The sequence below is a fragment of the Vulpes lagopus genome, chromosome 2 (assembly GCF_018345385.1).
Source record: "Vulpes lagopus strain Blue_001 chromosome 2, ASM1834538v1, whole genome shotgun sequence".
Lineage (NCBI taxonomy): Eukaryota > Metazoa > Chordata > Mammalia > Carnivora > Canidae > Vulpes > Vulpes lagopus.
This window is the reverse complement of record NC_054825.1, coordinates 65,701,335-65,717,539: the sequence shown is the minus strand read 5'-3', so window position 1 is coordinate 65,717,539 and position 16,205 is coordinate 65,701,335. Positions and strand designations below refer to the sequence as shown.

General features: G+C 42.0%; 1 protein-coding gene across 1 annotated transcript in view; it reads left to right on the top strand.

Moving 5' to 3' along the window:
- The first annotated feature begins 318 nt into the window (after positions 1-318).
- SLC27A2 (solute carrier family 27 member 2) overlaps positions 319-16,205 on the top strand; it is a 42,454-nt gene continuing 26,567 nt past the window's right edge. The window contains exons 1-2 of the mRNA XM_041743958.1: positions 319-928; positions 12,290-12,499. Coding sequence (XP_041599892.1) covers positions 451-928; positions 12,290-12,499 — 688 coding nt within the window. The 5' untranslated portion in view covers positions 319-450. The remainder of the gene's footprint in view (positions 929-12,289; positions 12,500-16,205) is intronic.

Below are 16,205 nucleotides of genomic sequence, written 5' to 3'. Positions count from 1 at the left end.
AAGGTAGCTGTGGCTCCAAAGTTTAAAGTACTTGGGTCACAAGGCAGGCCCCCACCCCCACCCCCACCCCCACCCCCCGCCTGGCTCCAGCTCCAGCTCCAGCTCCGAGCCGCCGCCCAGACCCCGGCCAGCCGCCAAGCATCCCCCCCACCCCGCCCCGGGAGAGCGCTGGGGCGGCCCCGCGCCCAGGTGGCTGCACACCCACAGAAGGGCGGGCTCAGCGCCCGCCGCCCCCGCCGCCCCCGCCGCCCCCGCCGCCCCGCCTCCCGCCTCCCGCCTCCCGCCTCCCGCCTCCCCGCCCGAGCGCCGCCCGGTGCCCGCCGCGCAGACGCCCCCGTCGCCCCAGCCTCGCCGCCCGCCCGCCGCCCGCCCGGAGCCCTCGTCGCCGCCGCGCTGCACGCCCCGAGCGCACCCACTGTCCTCGCGGGGACAGGGGGCCCCGCCACCGTCATGCTGCTCGCCATCTACACGGCCCTGGCGGGGCTGCTGCTCCTGCCGCTCGCCGTGAACCTCTGCTGCCCCTACTTCTTCCAGGACCTACGGCACTTCCTGCAGTTGGCCAGCGTGGCCCGGCAGGTGCGCAGCTACGGGCGGAGGCGGCCGGAGCGCACCATCCAGCACCTCTTTGCGGAGAAAGCGCGCCGGCTGCCGCACAAGCCGTTCCTGCTCTTCCGCGACGAGGTGCTCACCTACGCGCAGGTGGACCGGCGCAGCAACCAAGTGGCGCGGGCGCTGCGCGACCACGTCGGCCTGCGCCAGGGAGACTGCGTGGCGATCTTCATGGGCAACGAGCCGGCCTACGTGTGGCTGTGGCTGGGGCTGGCCAAGCTGGGCTGTGCCATGGCGTGCCTCAACTGCAACATCCGCGGGAAGTCTCTGTTGCACTGCTTCCAGTGCTGCGGCGCGAAGGTGCTACTGGCCTCGCCAGGTGAGCCCGGGGAGCGCCAGCCCTGGCAGTGGGCTCCTCCGCACCGTGACAAACCGCCCCGACATGGTGCAGGGGGTTGGAAAGGGAAGTTCAGATCCGAACTGCAAGCGTAGAGGAAGGGGATGGCAACCCTTCCCCCAAAACGCTGATCATTAGAACAACCCGTTGTGGAAGCCGTGCCAGGCGCTGTGTTAGGCGCCTAACATCAGATAGGCTCTACTATCCGGCTTCGTAGAGGAGACCATTGAGGCCGGAGCTTGTGACCCAGGTCACAGAGCTGTCTGCCTCCAGAATCCAAGCTCTTAACCAAACACTGACAATAATTGCATTAAAATGCAGAGTCTTGTGTGAACTCCAGAGCGTAGAGAATGTTCTCATCTCTGCTGTTTGATTGGTTATGTGATCGTGAGAAAGTCACTTTCCCTCTCTGTTCCTTGGTTTCCTCCTCAAATAGAGGATCTTCACGGCTGCTTCCAGCTCTGAAATGCCTTTCTAGATTCTCCCTGCAGAGAGAAGGTTACCCCACTTGCTCCCCAAGAAGACTTTAGGGATCTGCTGCACTGCCCTTAGCAGCCCCCATTACTTCTGTAACCAAAGTGATCTTTGGTTCTGTAGTTACCTCTTGCCACACTTCAACAAGACCTGAAAGTGGCAACCTCATGCTCTAGTGGTTACCAAGCCAGGAAGAAACCAAGAACCTGTGACCCACAGGACTGCTGCTTTTCCTTCCTAGAAAGGGAATAAGGACTAGGAGTTGCTTCTCACTCTGTCAGTAAGGGGAGGCCCAACCAGGTGTGAGCTGATAGCCATGAAGAAATAGAGAACCAGGAGCCTCACCTTTCTAGAATGCCTTTCTGTGCCAACCCCTATGCTCAGTGCTTTCATTACTCTCAGAGATTACATGCCATTACCCCTTGTTAGACAGTTGAGAAAACTGAATCTTAAAATCCCAGCCCAGGTCCATCCAATTTCAAAGTCCATGAATTCCCACCCACCCCCACATCCCATCGTGCTATATTCTTCTACACGGATGTAGTGTTAGAGCTGGAATTGATGATTAAGCATCCTCTGCTCTCCCCCTAGATTTCATAACTAAGAAAACTGAGGCAAGCTAAGCATCTTGCCTAGTGTTGCAGAAAAATGTTGGCTTGCTCATGGGAAACCAAGAAACTGCCCCACCTGTTTTATGTAGCATAAAATCATCCAGAAAATGAAGGTTTTGTGAAAATGTTTAAAAGCAGATCAACTTAAAGGCAGCCAAGTTATTTAAAGAGGGTGATCCCCTCAAGAAAATTCCCAACAATTTCTAGTTGCCTGGGAAAAGAGACGACTTAACCTCTTAGTAACTGGAAGACTCTTAAACCTTTTGGTTCCAAAGAGTTATTATCACAGTGATCTTTTTCCCGTTTGAGGGGGGATTTAAATACTGTTTACCTGCATAGTACCTCAGTCTCCCTGTGAGGGAGGTCAGGGACTGCAGATATTGGTTCTGTAATCAAGTCAGAAACACAACCAGGTATCCCCTTTCCCACTCAGGCAATCGTCCCCTGCCATTGAGCATTATGTTTAGGTCCGTGTATGTGGAGAGTATGTGAAATGTGGACACTCAGATCCAATTTGAACCAAACTATCCAGTGTACCTAACAGCACTCTGGCAATAAATTGACCTTTGAGAGAAGCCACACATTTGGAAAACATTCCATCTTTCCCAATTATTCAGAAACCATGGTATGTCATGCAGAATTACGCTCTGACCTACAAAGGAGGTTACCATGAAGTTCAGTCCAAAGTTTGGTGCTTTTAAACGTGCTTATGTATAAAGGTGCTGAATGGACTTCTTAGAATTGTTTTTTAAAGATTCATTTATTTACTTGAGAGAGGGAGATTAGAAGAAGTAGGCGGGGGGACAGACAGAGAGCCTCTTCAAGCAGATTCCTGGCTGAAAACAGAGACCAACACAGGACGTGTCTCCTAACCCTGAGATCAGGACCTGAGTCAAAACCAAGGGTCAGATGCCCAACCAAGTGAGCTAACCAGGCGCCCCTAGAATTCTTTAAAGTTGGAAGGAATCTGAGAGAAATCCTAATCCTATAACCTTCTAACTTTAATGAGTATGTTATTCTTCAACAAAAATGTTTAGAAAAGAAACTTTAATGTGCACAGGAATCGCTTGATAACCTTATTTTAAAAAACAGATTTCTGAGCCCCTTCCCCCAAAAGCACTGAATCAGTAGAACTGTGGTTTGACCCGGTAATGTGAATTTTTATAGCAAGTTCCCTCCCACGATTTTAAAGCAAATGGTCTGAGGACTAGGCTTTGAGAAACGGTCTAGTTTCTGCTTATCTTATGTGGTTAAAAAAACAAATGCTCTGAAGGGTGGTATCAATTGCCCAGAGTCACATGGCCGGTTAGCAACAGAGAGAGCTGGGAACAGAGCCCATGCGGGGTTTTTTTGTTGTTTATTCACTTCCGAGGCACTTATTCTTTTATACCACCTAAACATAGTACATAAAAGTGAGATGTTTTAGAAATATTGCAGTGGCTACAATTCAACAGAGTTTAACTCTGTACTTTGAACTTCAGCCTCAGGGCTTGTGGACTAGTAAGAGTTCGTGATTTCCAACTGGCTATCAGATTCTGGAGTCTATGCGAAAGACCAGCACAGTGGCATTTATCATGAAGATTGATCCAGTTGCTGTGAATTTTCGTGACTATTTGTAAAGCTGAACAAGACTTAAACCTATCAGGAATTTCAGTACCCAATTATTGCTTCAGAATTTACTATACAGAAGCACCCATCACTCAAAGAATATGACATTCTCTCTCTATAGTACATTTCAAGTCCTTCACCATGGAAGGGTATGATATAAATAACGACAGAAAAAATGCCTTCAGGTATTTTATCCCATATCTATGTTGTCATTGATAGAAACCAGCTTTTTGGGCCGGTAGTTTTGTTGTTTTTTGTTTTTTTTTTTAAGATTATATTTATTTATTCACGAGAGACACAGAGAGAGAGGCAGAGACACAGGCAGAAGGAGGAGAAGCAGGCTCCCTGCAAAAAGCCTGATGCAGAACTCTATCCCGGAACTCCGGGATCACACCCTGAACCAAAGGCAGACATTCAACACTGAGCCCAGGCATCCCTGGGCTTGTAGTTTTTCAAGCAACTTCTCAAACATAGAATATGGGTAAGACAGGAATATATGTGGGAGAACCCCCCAAAATAGTAAATGTGCTTTGTTGCCACTTATGCCAGTGTTAAGATCATCACTTAACTAGCTCTTCTAACTGGAAGGCTAGCCTAGATCTCCATCAGTTCATTGGCCACGTCTACACTGCATTGCTCTACATAACCATGCAAGTCTCCCAAAGTTACTACTCTTTCACAGGCTTTACTAACAGTTAAAGATGCTATCTTTTGCAAGCCTGAGATCCAGAGAAGTTGTAAGATATCCCTGATTACTTTTGATCTGGTTTTACAAGTTTGCAAAAAATAAAATCGGGCCTTCTTTGAACAACAGGGATGAAGGAAAATGCTTTCGATTAAGTTTAAAAGTATTGCATCATTGCAATGGTGAAGCACTTCATAAAACTAGTGTCAGGACCAAGGAGAACTCTTGTCATACAGACTTTTGAGGGTAGGTGGAGAGAAGCAGATCCAATGACAACTTAATTTGACATCAAGAAACATTTAGGGAGCCCTACAAGGTACAAGCTAGTTGCTGTGACAAGACAGGGAGAAAAGAAGATGAATTAGTTCAAGGATCTTACAGTCCAGTAGAACTTAGCCACATACACAAATGATTGTGACATCCAAGAGGATGTGGTAAGTATGATAAGTCTGCTGAGAGAGCTACAATGTGCTGGGGTGGGGGGCAGTGAGCAGAGGCTGAACGCTTCTAGGGGTATTAACTGAACTTGCCACCTGTAGCTTGCTTGCATTTCCAGGCAAGAGGAGCCCAAAGGCAGTTTTCATCAGGTTCATAACACAGATGCTTCAAAGAGTTTTACTATGTAAAATAGCAGACAAGAGCAGGCGGGACTTAAATAAAGGTAATTTTTAAAAGCTGTTTACTGAAGAGACTCTACTGTAGAGAAGGTAAGGACTCAGAGAATTCAAAGAATGGCCAACAGCATTGGCCTCACTTCCATGGAGGGAGATAATTTTCCAATGCCAACTTTAGTCGAGGGTCGAGGCATAGAGATACTCTTAGCTCTACTCCTCTCTGGGCTGCACAAGGAATATCTTAGATGAGTTGCCTCAGTCCACTTTGTCTCAAAGGCTTAGAATTCTCTCATATATCTTTGAAGAATGCTATATAAAACCTAGCACATAGTAGCCATTCAATAAATGTTTGTCAAATTAATGAGCTCCATTATTCTGGTTGGTTGTGACAGGCATTCTTCTCTGAAGCCTGAGAACCATTAGGTAGGGCATGAAGGCATGAAAAATGATGTAAAAAGTTAAATATATCCTGATTTGAGAAAATCCTTTTAGATACAATCTCCCCCAGCTCCAGCCTCACCCTACCACATTTGTTTACCTCCCAGTTTACCTCTGGCAATGGGCTGTAGAAGAGAGGTGCTCTCCTGAGGTCTCACTGCCAAAGAGGAAGCTGGTCATGAGCATAGGATGGACTGGGACCATAGTAGCGAGGCTCTGTGCATAAGATGGTGGGGGACAAAAACCTAGGCATCAAATGAGTAATGTACTCAAGGTCTAGGACCCCAAGTAGCCCACAGTCTGAACAGAAAGCTAGCTTAAAGAGGCTCTCTAAAATTTCTCTTCTTACCCTTCTCATAACTAAAGGTTGCAAGGTGGGATTCCGTTCAAAATAAACTAGCACCTTGCTAGCATATTCGGAACACTGACAGTTCTTTTTGTTTAGAAACAAAGAGGGAGTGAAGACAAAATCCACTCTATTTTTGTTTAAGATTTTATTTATTCATGAGAGAGAGAGAGAGAGGCAGAGACACAGGCAGAGGGAGAAGCAGGCTCTATGCAGGGAGCCTGATGTGGGACTCGATCCTGGGTCTCCAGGATCACACCCTGAGCCAAAGGCAGGCACCAAACCGCTGAGCCACCCAGGGATCCCCAGCAAAATCCACTTTAAATCAGGTGTTAATGTGATTGAATCTGAAGAAGCCTAAGGTTCAGATTATGCTGCACATTGAGTGTAAGTGTCCAGTATTTAAAAAGGACCTTCCCATAGCCTCTGATGCAAATAGGGAAGTAAATAGCTGGTAGATGGTGACAGGGTTGCTTATGGATACCAAATGATAACAATTATGTAAGTCTTGATATAACCTGGCAACCTCATGACAAAGAATTACCAGGGCTATTTAGAAAGCAAGGGTTTCCATAAATAAGAACTTTAAGAGAAATGAAAAATAGCATTAAGAAGCTCTATAAGTACATAAAAGTGAGTATGTATGTCCCTGTTAAAGATTTACTTATTCCTTGTGGGACTTAACCTTAATTAAACACTTTTCTGACCTCAGCGTGATTTGTTCTATGTGGGGAGGGAGACGGGTGATTGCATGCCTCTATCTGTGGGTGCTCTGACACGTATTGTGTTGATGTACGGACTAGACAGTAGGTTTTTTTTTAAGATTTAAATTATTTATTCATGAGAGACACAGAGAGAGAGGCAGAGACACAGACAGAGGGAAAAGCAGGCTCCATGCAGGGAGCCTGACGTGGGACTCGATCCCGGGTGTCCAGGATCACACCCTGGGCTGAAGGCGGCGCTAAACCGCTGAGCCACCCGGGGTTCCCTAGACAGTAGGTTATTAAATGCTATAATTCCAAACTGGCAATGTTAAAAATACCAAATCACAATTACAAGTGACATTTGAAAAACTGTTTTCAGACTATCTCCGAAGACTGTTAGGAACCAGTTTGTGATTTGGTTGCTTTTTGTTTTGTTTTTTGTTTTTTGGGGTTTTTTTTTCAATTTTTTTAATAAATTTATTTTTTATTGCTGTTCAATTTGCCAACATATAGAATAACACCCAGTGCTCATCCCGGTTGCCTTTTTGAATGAAGGAAAGATAAGCCTCAATCCCGACCATTTCACAATCACCCTGAGATTTTGATCAAAGCACATTTCCTTCCACTGCCTCCTTTTCAGATCCTACTTTTTTGATAAACATTTCTGGGGTGTTTTATTTAATTCAGTAAGATATCCATTCAATGAGGCAGTCAAGTAGCAGAACAAGCTGCTAGATTGAATGCCTTTCCTATCAGAAAGCTGATGGGTTAGCCAGTAGTATCTTGCCACCTTGGTGATGAAGATTGGTTCAGCTCGCCACTGCATGCTCTCCCTGCTTTCTAGTAATGGGCCCATGCAGTCATAAATTTCTCTTCTTCTCTTATTCAGAAAGGAAGGAAGGAAGGAAGGAAGGAAGGAAGGAAGGAAGGAAGGAAGGAAGGAAGGAAGGGAGAAAGGCAGAGAAACTTCATATGCTACCTTGATTTCCTTTTTTTAAAAACAAAACAGATTTTAAGGAAGGGAGGGAAATGTAATCACTCAATTTTCCATCACTCAAGTATGCACTGCTTTCTCTGAGGTTCTATTTGAATCCACAACTTAAACCTAGACTAATGAGGTACCAACAGATCTACGCTACACCATTCAGACCACTTTCTGTGAATATTGTTTTCACACCCAAGCTTCAGTAAAACTCAAGGTTACGCTTTTCAAAACAGATGAACAAAATATTGTCAGTATTACCCTTAAAAGGGAGACCCACATGCTTTATTTAACAGAACTGAGCAGAAAGTCGAGTAGACAGCATCTGGTATAAAGTAAGGCACTCTTTCAAAACTTGAACTTGAATGGCTAGTGTAAGAGTGCAAAAATCCCATAAACCTAGTTTATTTCTGTTTATTTTGTATGTATCTTTCTATACATAGGCTCACTGAGCCTCTGTCTTCATGTGTAGGAACAGGATTACTGTATCTGTATCACAGCGTTCTCATGAAAATTATGTGATGTGATACTATACAAATTGTTCTATACAAATAAAAAGAGTAAGGCTTTGTTATCAGTAATGATGCAAAGTGTAGTGGATGCTGTGATGGACTACCCAAATCCCCCCTTCAGGACTGAGATGCTCATTCCTCAGCTGCTGGGAGCATTGGCAGTTGAAGCTCTCATCCAGGACCCTTTCCAGGACTCGCCCTTGTTCAAAGAGCACCACTGTGCCCAAAGTCAAGCACTACCACTCCCAGCCTGCATCCAACAACTGGTTCATGGGCAGGGGTGAAAGTACAGTCCACCTCCCTTAGTTTGGGACAATCCTGAAGGGCCATCCCAGGCCCAAAGTCCCCACAGGATCAGAGAATCAGTTGAACAAGGTCACTGTGTAGCTGCACTAGTGTCTAACATTGCCCTCTATCTAGTCTGCTTCCCCTGCAATCTGACAGATGTCATTACCAAATGCATTCTTAGGTGTAAATCTCAGAACAGAGTTCTCAAAGCTCAACCTGTGCCAAGTAGAGCTTGTGCATCCTCGTTGATTGCCACTTTTCAGTAAGCAGACTTCACAATAAGAATTAACACACACACTACACAAAATTTGCAAAGGAGAAAACATGTAGGTCCAGTTGTATTTATAAAAGACTTAAAGAAAGGCACTAAATATAAAATTGATAGTTTATAGAAATCCAGAATTTCCTTTCAAATTTCAGTTTTTTTATATCAGCACCTCTAGTTTAAAGGAAGGCTGCTACTATCAGACAGATTAGGTGTGTCCTAATATGGTTGGTGAGTCACTGGAACCTCAAGTCAATGCCCAAATGCAAATTCTACACCAGCAGCCCAGAGAACATGTAGGGAAATTGTGTTGGGCAGGAGCAATGGCCTTTCCTTCAGATGATATGACTTCTATGAAAGGTATCACAAACTAAATGCCAACCAAAACCTGGATAGGAACATGAATGCAGTAGAAGATGGATGATGCCAAATTGCTTGAATTGTGATCAAGCATGACACTTGCTTAATTACATTTTCTTTTTTAAAAAAAATGGAATGTAAATTTCATGCTGAAAAATGTATCATGGGGGCAGCCCAAGTGGTGCAGCGGTTTGGCGCCACCTGCAGTCTGGGGTGTGATCCTGGAGACCCGGGATCAAGTCCCATGTCGGGATCCCTGTGTGGAGCCTGCTTCTCCCTCTGCCTGTGTCTCTGCCTCTCTCTCTCTCTGTGTCTATGAATAAATAAATAAAGTCTTTAAAAAGAACAAAAAGAAAAATGTATCATGGTCTTACCTGCAATCCATTTGCCCGGACTTATGCCAGAGACTTGGTCCCTACCTGCATTCTGGCCTCTTCTCCCAACCTTCTTTCCCCCAGTCAACTTTAGCCTCTTTTAGTTACTTTGACATCATGCTGTTTGCCTCTGGGCCTTTGCATAAACTATTCCCTCTGCTAGAAACAGGCTCAGTTTCTGAACTGAAAGATGAAAGTTCATATTTCAGATCTCCATTTAGATGACACTGCCTCTGGGTTGTCTTTTACCAAGTCAAAGTATTATAAGATCTGAATCCTTTAAAATCAACAGTTTTAGCTTATTCTTCTGTCTCTTCTCCCCAAACACAATACTTGGTGCAACTTCTCTCAATTATAAACTTTTATCAAGCACTCATCTAGTGTCAGCCATGTGAGATGATTAGGTTATGATCCTTAGGGAAGCCTGAGTGGCTCAGTGGTTGAATGTCTGCCTTCAGCCCAAGGCATGATCCTGGAGTCCCTGGATGGAGTTCTACATCGGACTCCCTGCATGGGGCCTGCTTCTCTCTCTGCCCATGTCTCTGCCTCTCTCTGTGTGTCTCTCATGAATAAATAAATATTTTTTTAAAGTTATGATCCTTTTTTTTTTTTTTTTTTTATGATAGTCAAAGAGAGAGAGAGAGGCAGAGACACAGGCAGAGGGAGAAGCAGGCTCCATGCACCGGGAGCCCGATGTGGGATTCGATCCCGGGTCTCCAGGATCGCGCCCTGGGCCAAAGGCAGGCGCCAAACCGCTGCGCCACCCAGGGATCCCAAGTTATGATCCTTAATCTCAAAGTTTTCACTAATTAAGGAGAAAAAGAACAAGCAAGTTGCACTATGTACTAATCCTCTGACAGAAATATATGCAGGCCCCTGTGGGAACACCCCACTTTGCAGGGGGAGGAAAGACAACAGAGAGAAACACCATCACGACTGAGTCTTGAAGTGTGATCTTGAACTTTCCAGGTGACCAGGGTGTAGGACAGCACTCAAAGCAGATGAAACCATCTGGACAAAGATCATGAGTTGTGACAGTGTGGGTAAAGTCAGTTCACATAGATCAGTGTGGTTAGATGAATGGGGTCAAGAGATGGTACGAGGAGACATCAGAAAAGTTGCGCACATGCTCAACCTCAGGACCTCACATGCTGCATAAGGAGAGTAGACTCTACCACAAGGGGTGAGCAGCCATTGAAAGGTTTTAATGAGAACAATAACAAGAAGCTGTAATGTAGCTGATAAATTGGAATCAGGGAGAGGTTAGAGTCAAGAAGATTGGTCAGGAGACTATTGGGACGATCAAGGGAGGAAATAATGAGCACCTGAACCAACGCAGTGGCAAGAAATAGTGTCACCATTCTGGTTTTTACAACAATAGTATTTTTTGCTTAATATTTTGATGTGCGGAGGGACTAGAGAGCAATCTGATCTGGTGAAGGTGGAAAACAATTGAGGTAAATAGAATCTTAAAGAATGATAGCCAATAGAAACTCAAGGGGAAAACTTTTCATGAAAGGAAATGTGATTATAGTGTGTTATTCAACTCTGCAGTGAATAATATTTACATAGTCACAATCTTGTTGATCCCAGTTATTGGTGTTCAGCTTTTAGAACCAACCCATAAACAAAGCTGGGAAGATGGAATTGAAGTATCAGAAAAGCTATAAATACTATTAACCTAGACAACATAAAGTAGTAATAGTGATTGTTGGGAGTGGACAGGAGTTAATCAAGGGTCGGGATGAAAATTGATCAGTTAAGAGGTAGCAGGTAAAGCACATTATTTGGTGATAGGAGACTCTTAGAAGAAACAAATTTTTAAAAATTGAAAGTGATTGCCTCTAAGCCACAGGTTGAGTTGTAAAGAGGGAAAGGGAATGGAACTGTTGATTTTCGATATAAACTCTTTTGTACTATTTATTTTTACCAGGTGCATGAGTCCTCTGGTTAAAGTGTTTTAAAAAATTTTTAAATGCATCTATCTAGATGATATTTCTTGTTTTGATGAAGACATCAAACACAAACATCTGAAAAACAAAGGAAATAACATGAATTAGGTATAGCCTCCCCAAGGTAATTCCCTGGGGTATTGGGTCACCTTCCTATTAAGAATAAGTATATTCATCTCAGTTATCACAAGTTCAAGACAAGTAAGTTTAAAGGCCATCTCATCTTATGATTAAAGGGCACAGAAATCAAGCAGCAAACATGAAATGTGATTTGCATATTAAATCAATGTCTTTTAAATTTTTTGCCATTGGCCTAGAGTAAAAAAAAAATACGTGTTTGTGATTCAGTATCCACACACTCATGTAACTGACATAGAACTTAGCTCTTGCTATGTGTGATGTACTCTGAAAATTTATGTTTCATTCTATTTTATTTTTTTTTAATGTTGGTCACTTCAAATGATTTTAAAAACCTACTACTATATTATGACCTAGAGTATGAAAAACATGCTAATCAGTCCTGTTTTTTTCTCAGACCAGAAAATGTGCTTATGAAATTTGGAGCTTATTTCTCAGAAGGGCTGAATTTTCCTAGGGGAACTTTTTTGTTACTGAAATATTAAAAAATATATGTGTGTATATAAAGTTGGTTTCTATCATTGTTAGTTATCATGGCTGCCTTGCTTTCGTTTCTCGTCTCCTACCTTAAAATTTTCATTTTTTTCTTTTTCATCACTGGGGCACATCTATTGGGAATAACTATATTCATTTCTGGAGTATTTTGAGATGTATACCAGACATGCATGTAAGTTATGCACTTACACATCTTGGTTTTTATCCACATGTCCATTTGTCTGTATAGACAAATTTCAACCAACTATCTGCTACTAGGAAACCATTAAAACTTAGCTTTCCCTCAAATCTTGGAATCTTGTGATATTTTCAAATCTAGCAAATTCCATGTTTAAAATTGTGGAACTATAAGCACTACTTGTCACATCTACCCATTTCAGCAAAAATTATGATTATGCTGAAAACAAAATTAATATGAAGCCTAGCCTTAATATGATGCCCTAATAGAACTTTACTGAGTTAATTTAACTTGTTTGGATTTTTTTTTTCTTGCTAAGAACTACGAGAAGCTATAGAGGAGGTGCTGCCAAGCCTGAAAAAAGATAACGTGTCCATCTACTATGTGAGCAGAACTTCTAACACAGATGGGGTCAACTCTTTACTAGACAAAGTGGATGAAGTGTCAACAGAAGCTATTCCAGAGTCGTGGAGGTCCGAAGTCACTTTTTCCACTCCTGCCTTATACATTTATACTTCTGGAACTACAGGTAAAAATAAAGAAAGGATCCTCAAAGAAATGGACTTATTCTGAAGGAGTTAAATGTTGAGTTAGGTTTTTAAATGTTCTTTCCCTTTGGCAAAACTTATCAGATAACTAATACTTTAGAGGATTTAGCCCTTTGCCTGTGAGAACAGATCTTATTTCATAGCACATGATCCCATTTGGGTTTCTCCAACCTACACATACTTTCCCATAATTGGTATGTGAAATGGATAAAGAAGCAGTTAACCAAGAAATACAAAAATAGTTATGATAATAGATGAAATTTGGCACTGAATAGGTTTTCAGAGTTTTTAAATGATTGTTGGATTTTGAGTATTTTTGTACCCCAAGTCTATATGTAATGTATAACCAATTATAAATGGGACACCAAAGAATATGACAGGACAATAATGGAAGCTATGTTTACATAAATATTTTTATCACTATCTTCCCATGCAACACTGACTTGGAGCTGTTTGGTGCATCTTACAAGATGGCTTTAGCCCGGGGCCTAAATAAAATACTGTATTTCCAAATCCAGGATACCTTCAACTCTAAGCTGTAGTCTTAGGAGCCACTAAGGAAAAACACTGCCAACTAACAGTGTTATTGGAACAGCTGTATGGAACAGGCAATATTTAAGATAGAATGTACCAGCCACTCTCCTATCAGCTTTATAGTCTGTGTTCATAAAATTCTCCCACCATCCCTAAGACGGGTGCCATTCTTATTCACATTTTACAGATCCAGAAACTGATGCTTACAGAGGTAAAGAACTTCTCAAGGTAACTTGTCAGGATCCTCCTTGGTAGGCTGACTGCACAGCTCATACATTTGGCCTCTCTGCCACAATACCTCCCAATTCTTCTGTTTGACGGACATGAGGCATCTGCCTAACCCAAGGCCAGAGAAAATATTATCAAAATGTAATAATATGAGTCCTTAGGGATATATTTAAAAGGGCAGGAAGCCAGCACCAACATGCTGATCATTCTTATTAATAATGGAAGATTAAATATGTGAATCTTTTATCTTTTGATTCAAATTTTAATTTGAAAATTTGATAATAAATAAGGCTAAAGCTTCCTTTGAGTCTTTTATCTCTACATCAGCCTCTAGGCCCTCCCTCCTTTCCCTGGACAGACCCTCAGCACCCATCTATTGGCCCAGTTTCTGGACCTGAGCTGAACCTCAATATTGACTTCCTTTCATACATTTATTTAGTTAAGTATTTTCTTTAAGTGAATGAGGAAGGGAGACTAAGAATGACATATTAAAACCAATGCCCAAAGCATAATGTCTATCTATCCTCTATCAGTCAAAAAGTTATAAATTGCCATGCCAACAGAATAATGGAATGACATAGTTAACCGAATGCTTCCCCTACATACAGGATATATGGGACTTTTATCTTCATCTCTTAATAGAATGGTAAAATGGGGAAATGATTGAGGAAAGTTACAGCTTAGTTACAGGGAGTTCTAGTCTTAATGCTGCACAAGTACAGAACTTTATATTGTAGGTTTTGGCAGTCAAATATAAAACCCACTTGAGGGAGAAAAAAAAGGACACTCCTTAATTTAATCCCACATTCAGAATTGATATTTAATTGAAAGATAATTGGGTTGATATTTATTTGATTTTTTTCCTTATCTCTGAATAAGATTATTTGCCAAGTTACTCTTGTAAAAGTTAATTAAAAGAACTTGGGGTGCCTGGGTGGCTCAATCAGTTAAGCATCTGACTCTTGGTTTCAGCTCAGGTCATGACTCAGGGTCATGAGATTGAGTTTTATGTTGGGCTTGCTCAGCATGGAGTCTGCTTGAGATTCTCCCTCTCCCTTTGCTGCTCCCACTCCTTCTTGCTCTCTCTCTCTGAAATAAATAAATAAATCTTTAAAAAAAATTTAAAAAGGTAGGAACACCTGGGTGGCTCAGTGGTTGAGCGTCTGCCTTTCACTCAGGTCATGATCCCCGGGTCGTTGGATCGAGTCCTGAATCACACGCCCCGCAGAGAACCTGCTTCTTCTGCCTTTGCCTATGTCTCTGCCTCTCTCTATGTATCTCTCATAAATAAAAAAATAAAATCTAAAAAGATAAATAAATTAAAGTAAAAAAAAAAAGAACCATTTAAGCAATTGGAAAGCAAAATGTTTTCCCTGTTCCTCAGACCATTAACACAAAATCATATAATAGTTACCAAATATTCCTATTTCCTCATTAATACAAAATCTTAGGAAATTTCTGAAAGTAACTCAAAGCAGCAAAGTGTATGCATTTCTTTTTTAAAGATATATTTTAGAACTTTTACAATCCAGACAATTCTTTTCTATGGTAAATACAATTGATTATTGATGCTTTCCTCTATTTCTTAATATTATTGTAGAAGGGGCATTAGTACTAATATAATGCCACTGGCTCACTGTCAATGAAAATGAATTTTGAATTGTGTTTACAGTTATGGTAGTTTGTTGACCATACTGCCCTGCCTTACAATGAGTTGCTGTTTCTTAGGCAAATCCCTAGCTAAGGTGCCATCAAGTATGGAAGGATCTGAGTCTACAGAGAACTGCCTTCTTCTTTACAAAGTCCATTTACCCCCTCAGGTCTTAACTTCTAGGCCTGTACCCCTTAGTAATGGGCTTCATGCCCTCCCATGACTTTCTGAACTCCCATGGGAAACAATATAAATATATCCTTTTTAATAGAGTCTTACAAGAAAGCTATGAAAATTATACTTAAGAAATTGCAATATACTGGGGCTCCTTGGTGGCTCAATTAAGTGTCTGCCTTCAGCTCAGGTCATGATTCTAGGGTCCTGGGATCGAGCTCCTTATCAGGATCCCTGCTCCAAGGGGAGCCTGCTTCTCCCTCTCCCTCTGCTGTTCCCCCTGCTTGTATTCTCTCTCTCTCTCTCTCTCAAATAAATAAATAAAATCTTTTTTAAAAAAATAAATTAAAATATACTAAAACTACACTGAGATACCATTTTTCACCTTTCAGATTGGCAAAAACCCCAACATTTGAGAGCATACCTCGCCAAGGCTATGAGGAACAGATCCACTCAGATATTGCTGGTGGGAGAGTGGATGGGGACAGCCCGTATGACTGTCAATGTGGCAGGGCCAAAATTACAAAGACATGTATCTTTTGACCCTGCAGTTTCACTTCAGCAAATTTATTCTACAAATACAGCATCATTCATACTGTAAACTACTATGTGGACAAGGTTGCAATAGCAAAATAGGCAAATAAATTATAATACACACATACATAGGACTTGATGCAACTGAGAGAGAATAAATAAATGAATAAATAAGGGAAATTTCTTTGTATAAATTTGGACAGCTCTCCACCATACATCGTTAAGTAGAGAGAGAAAAGTGCAGAAAAAAATCAGCATTTTTTTAAGGAAGGGGAGGACAAGAACAAATAAGCAACTCTTCATATTTTCTTGTATTTATGTAAAGAAACTCTAGAGGAGGAGCTAAGAAATTCATAAAAGTGGTTATGAAGGATAGTAATGGGAATGGAAAAATCTAATCTCTCTGAATCTCAGCCTTTTCATCTGTGGATTAGAGAATATAGTTTTACTTATCCTATTAATTATGGGTGTTAAATGAAATTTTGAAAATACTGTGCAAGGCAGTAGGCACAGAGCAAAAATTTGACAGACATTCATTCATGCCTTTCTCTTCAAATTGCTATTGT